This window comes from Salmo trutta, chromosome 1 (assembly GCF_901001165.1).
Source record: "Salmo trutta chromosome 1, fSalTru1.1, whole genome shotgun sequence".
Lineage (NCBI taxonomy): Eukaryota > Metazoa > Chordata > Actinopteri > Salmoniformes > Salmonidae > Salmo > Salmo trutta.
This window is the reverse complement of record NC_042957.1, coordinates 26,700,619-26,706,618: the sequence shown is the minus strand read 5'-3', so window position 1 is coordinate 26,706,618 and position 6,000 is coordinate 26,700,619. Positions and strand designations below refer to the sequence as shown.

Below are 6,000 nucleotides of genomic sequence, written 5' to 3'. Positions count from 1 at the left end.
CGTCCGACACCAACTGGTTACCTTGAATCAGTGTGAAGTTGTTACATCGTAACAACCTTTATGACAGTACGACTTTAAAAGTGTAGACCAGTGGTGAGAATTTTTTTCTCCCATTTGTTGCAAATTTCACTTGTTGACGCCCTCATCCGCTTTCGCCACCAATCACAGCAAAGGACTAGTTCCTTATTTGGTATGAAGTCTACTTAAGTCCGCCTCTCTTTGTTGCTACACCCAATGAAATAATTTAGAACGCGGCTGGCTACCGGGGTTACTATAGACAGAACAACATAGTGACATCATTTAAGCAAAAGATTAACCATGTGATGGATGACTAAATTACCAAAGAGGAGTTTTCATCATGAGGACAAAGCTTTCGAATAGCCTACTCGATATTGGGGAAATATGTAGACTACGAACGGATCGGAATGCATTGCAGAGGTTGTCTCAAGCTGTGGGGGTCATACGTTCCAGCAGTGTTCTGAGCAAAGGATGACGTTAAAGAGGAGCGAGCCAAACCGTGAATATTCTACTACGGGTAACCAGCCAACTACATTGTTATGAATGGTCCACACACTATGCGGTATTTAAGCAGGCTATGCTTTGCGGTTTGATTACTTGGTGGCATCTTTCAGCCTTTTTAATGGGTAAAGATTATGCTTAGCTGAATATGAAATGCATATTTTTTTCTGGTGCATTTCTACCTAAAAAGCTTGACATATGCGATTTTTTTTTCTTCATTTCGTTTATTTGAGTGATTGCAGTGTCCGTTATCTGGACGTACGGGAGTGGATATTGGTACAGCAACATGTTATAGGAAGCCTGGGTTATTGACAAAAGCAAGTAGAATCAAATAGGGGCTGCCATCTGCAGGGACCCCCACTTTTGAATTGAACGATGACTGGACCCAACGCCACTAGCACTTGTTCATCAGCAGCTAAGATGGGGAGGCACCGATCCAAAAGTACCAGTGGCAGTACGTACTGCAACTCGAGCCCGGGTGCTGAATTTGCCACCCTTAGCACCCCCAACAACGCTGGACGTTCGTCGGGAGAAGAAGATGAGAAAGATGGGGGTGTGCTCTTTTACGTGAACAGAACTGGTTTTCCCATTGAGGGTGTCACTTGGGAGAGGATGTGGACTCATGTAGCCAAAGTACACCCCGATGGACAAGACATGGTCAGCAAGATAAGGAATGCTGCATACCTTCCCAAAGTAAGTATAGCCTCAAAGCTAGGCAGATAAGCAGTGATATTGTCACAAAAATATTGTGCAATTACCATGTAATAACCAACACTGACATATGCTTCAAATTGCAATTCAACAAAATAATTTGCAATTCCATCCATGCAAAGAATCCATCAAATCACATGCACCGAGTACAACAGGTGTAGACCTTACAGTGAATTGCTTACTTACAAGCCCTTAACCAACAATGCAGTTTTAAGAAAATACCTCCAAAAATTTAGAAATAAAAGTAACAAATAATTAAAGAGCAGCAGTAAAATAACAATAGCGAGGCTATAAACAGGGGATACAGGTACAGAGTCAATGTGCAGGGACACCGGTTAGCCAAGGTAATTGAGGTAATATGTACATGTAGGTAGAATTATTAAAGTGACTATGCATTGATAATAACAGAGAGTAGCGTTCACAGGACCATAACAGGATGAGTTGAAGATTTCCTCCTGAAAGTCTTTCCTGATGATCCTGTTGAGGAATGAAGCATTAAGGCATGCAGACTATTTCAGCCTGCCCTGGCATCCAACAGGACACAACAGTCATTTCATCAGAGGCCAGACATAACTGAGACTGAGTGTCACCAAGCAGCGATCAGTGTTGAGAGCCTCTTTCTCTGTCACTGGTGGGAGTGGGACTGTGCTGAGAAAGGAGACTCTGGAGCATTACTAATTTGTATGCCGGCAATTAGTGCATGTGATGGCAAATCCCAAGCTCATAGCACACTGTCAGCTATATAAAGCATATGACAACAATGCACACAGGAATCTTTGTAATTGCCACGGTCTGTGTCCATTCTTGGTGCTGCTTCTGCGCTAGTTGTTGGAGCTATGACCAGGGGCTGCTTTGGTGCTGCATCATCAAGGGACAGTGTGAAACTTGCTTTTATGTTCAGTGTCTTATGAACTACCCTTTGGCAGTCCACAATAACAGTAACCTGTAGGCCTGGTCAGTCCTGTGGGATTTCACTCATGCCATTATATATCATGGTCCATCATCTAACCCTCTCCACTCAAGAATAAACCAACACAAACACTATCTATAGTCTATGCCTTTGTGAATAGGTGAATGGTAGTTGTGTTCTGCATTCTTACGCAATACTAGGCGGTAACCTAACATTGTTTTGAGAAACACATATGGCCTAAAAAGTGTGAAAGGAGAGTGGAGTCCTGAATATCCCAGAAGTAACAGTGACCTATATTGAGGCCTGCTTGACCAGCCTGCGATCTCCAGGTGCAGCCGTTGGGCTAGCTAACTCATCAAACAGACTGGGCAGTGTTACAGGCAGCTCAGGGATAACCTCAAGGCCAGTGTCTCGGTGACTGTGTGGAGGAACGAATGAGCATTGCACTGCTGTCTGTGGAACTCACATGTATTCATACAGAGCTATAGGCTACAGAGAGAAACCTGCGAAGTCTCAGACAGCATCAACCTGCAGCACACTCTGAGGACTGGAGGTGTGATTAAAGCGTGTCTCGTGATCCATTCATTCCTTGCAATTTTTTGCAAGGGTTTTCTGTATTTACCTGTAGTCAGTCATTGTTTTGGAAACTTGATTCATGGTTCCACTGTCACACCTATATGGCACGTTGGTAAGACGTTAGCAGATTTGACTGTCAATCTCCTGAAATACTGTATTTCTCTATGTTCTGCTCTATTGAAATTATGGTAACATTACTATGCCATGTCAGGAATGGTAACACCACTGCATGAGCTCTGTGCCCTTACTTTGCCCTGATTATTTGAAGGGGTTGGTTGTGAGCGAACTAATCCACCATCTCGGATTTGAGTCTAGGATAATCTCTTATGGCATAATTCTTTCCAAAAAGCTTTTAACAGGAAACAAAACAGGCTTTCAGCCCAAAGCCTTCCATTCTGTTTCAAATTTACCTCATGTGCACCTCATTGCATCACAATAGGATTTGGTTAGTCTGAACTGATCTCCAAACGTGGTGCTACTGAATGAAGAATCGTTTCTGTATTTGTTTTTATTTCACATGCTGTCCAATGGGAGAAGGTTCAATCTAATGTTTTATGGTACCTTTATGGTAATCACATGAAAACCGCAAGCTATCATGCTCTGAACAGGCCTAGTCTCTGACCAATGCCCAATTATCTTCTTGAGAGAGACAGATGCCCAGGGTCTTTGGTGCTGCAGTCACATCTTGGCTGTCGCTATCAGGTTTCAGTGATGTCCCCTGGGGAAGTAAAGTTAGATTAGAGTCACCACGCAGGGGGCGGCCTGTTTGACCCCCACACGACCTCTCTAAAGCTGGGTAACAGACAGACGGGTTGGGGGACGGCTGGACGGAAAGGGAGAAGGTCCCTCTTTGAACTACCTTTTAATTCCCGCGTGTCCACCTGGGAGGAACATATGGTACGGCTACAGAAAGACAGACCACGCATTGTCAGCCTCAGCCTTGCTAAGTAAGGTCACCAGGTGTTAATACTATCCCGCTTACTGCAGTGCTGAAATATACATTTCAAAGCTTGTCTCCATTTCCCTCTGCGTAATTGTCCTCTTTTTTTTAATAAGAAGTCTTTCACACCTTTATAATAAGGAATTAAGTTGTGAGTCACACACTTTTCCGTTCGACTCCGGTAGTTCTCTGAGCTCCGCAGGGCGCCCTCCTCTTCTCCAGATTGGAGAAAAGGAAAGGAAGGAAGAGGAGCAGGCAGACAGCTAATTACACAGGGTGAATTGGGAGCAGTGTGTGTTGCACTCCTGTAAACTCTCTCAACACTAACACTGCATCTAAATGAGAATAGAACTAAAATAAGGCACACTTTATAACTCCAAAGACCCTGGTTCCAATCTTCTTCCATTTAAGAATGACAGAGGCTGTGTTCTTGGGGACCTTCAATTGGTACCCTTCCCAAAATCTGTGCCTCGACACAATCCTGTATCGGAGCTCTATGGACAATTCCTTTGACCTCATGGCTTGGTTTTTGCTCTGGCATGCACTGTCAACTGTGGGATCTTATACAGACAGGTGTGTGCCTTTCCAAATCATGGCCAATCAATTGAATTTACCACAGGTGGACTCCAATTAATTTGTAGAAGCATCTCAAGGATTATCAATGGAAACGGGATGCACCTGAGCTCAACTTCGAGTCTCATAGCAAAGGGTCTGAATAATTATGTAAATAAGTTATTTCTGTTTTTTATTTTTAATAAACTTGCAAGCATTCTAACAACCTGTTTTTGCTTTGTCATTATGGGGTATTATATGGAGATTGTTTAGGATTTATTTATTTTTTAATCCATTTTAGAATGAGGCTGAAAAAGTCAAGGGGTCTGAATACTTTCCAAAGGCACTGTATATAACACACATACAGCTGGAGCAGAGGGCAGCAGCACTGCAGCACCCAATGAGCAGATTAGGGGGTTAAGTTTCTTGCTCAAGGCCTCCCGAGTGGCGCAGTGGTCTAAGGCACTGCATTGCAGTGCTAGCTGTGCCACTAGAGATTCTGGGTTTGAGTACAGGCTCTGTCGCAGCCGGCCGCGACCTGGAGACCCATGGGGCGGTGCCCAATTGGCCCAGCGTTGTCCGGGATAGGGGAGGGTATGGCCAGCAGGGATGTCTTTGTCCCATCGCGCACTAGAGACTCCTGTGGCGGGCGCAGTGCACGCTGAGACGGTTGCCAGGTGTACGGTGTTTCCTCCGACACGTTGGTGCGGCTGGCTTCCGGGTTAAGTGGGCATTGTGTCAAGAGTCAGTGCGGCTTGGTTGGGTTGTGTTTTAGAGGACGCGCGGCTCTGGACCTTCGTCTCTCCTGAGTCCGTACGGGAGTTGCAGCGATGAGACAAGACTGTAAATACTAATTGGATACTACGAAATTGGGGGAGAAAAAGGGGTAAAAATAAAATAAAAAATAAATACAAATAATTATTGCTCAAGGGAACATCGGCAGTAGGTGGCACCTGAGATATTTATGCCAGCAACCCTCTGGTTGCCGGCTCACTCCCCCAGCACTGGGATTCGAACCAGCAATGTAAACTTGAGGAAAACACTAGTTGGGGGCAGCGCTTCTCAAACCTCGAGGGTACAGCTGCCGCTACTCAAGTTTACATTGTACTATTTAAGATGGAATCCGCAGTAGAGGAAACAGCGCCACTGTCCACCCCACGGCCGTTCACTGATGTTTTGTTTTGTTGAGAGTCATGTACTGTGATCATTTTTTTTGCAGTACATGTACATATTCTGCTGTTCTATCGCACGTGCAATGGTGTCCCCCCCCCAAAAAAAATACTGTGTTCATTCTTTGCAGTAACTTCTTTGTTGTTGTAATATTGCAAATGGACTTGGCAGTTTCACCATTAAGGATTCCAGCTTTAAGTATGAATTAAGTTCTTCTTAGACGGTTGTGTTATTACATTTCTATATGTGATGTGGTTGGCTACACTTTGAGGAGATGTCTGATACCAGGCACTAGGAAATCCTTTCCTCAGTCAGCACTTATCCTCATCCTCCCATCCCTCCGTTTGCTGTGGAGAGAGAGATAAAGAGAGGGAGAGAAGAAGGAAATACCCCTGTACTCCTTCCCTGACCCAGCAGAGTTCTGTTCCATTCCAGGCTCTCCACAGTGGAGATAGGGCTGGCAGGGGGATTGTGTGAGGGATTATTGAGAAATAAGACCCAGCGCAACTAACTGCTGAATATTACACTTTTTTTTGCTTATTCATTTGCACAGCTTTGATTTAAAGCTTTTGAAATTAGCCTGTGTGATGAGCGAGAGCATAGAACACTATCTGTAGGAGGT

General features: G+C 44.5%; 1 protein-coding gene across 3 annotated transcripts in view; it reads left to right on the top strand.

Moving 5' to 3' along the window:
- The first annotated feature begins 203 nt into the window (after positions 1-203).
- The window catches only part of LOC115192519 (tubulinyl-Tyr carboxypeptidase 2), a 39,243-nt gene continuing 33,446 nt past the window's right edge, over positions 204-6,000 (top strand). The window contains exons 1-2 of one of the 3 annotated variants that reach the window (XM_029751140.1): positions 204-535; positions 762-1,212. In XM_029751140.1, the coding sequence (XP_029607000.1) occupies positions 895-1,212 (318 nt within the window). In that variant the 5' untranslated portion in view covers positions 204-535; positions 762-894. Of the gene's footprint in view, positions 1,213-6,000 lie in introns of all 3 variants that reach the window. The other 2 variants (XM_029751145.1, XM_029751131.1) reach the window with 2 other exon arrangements.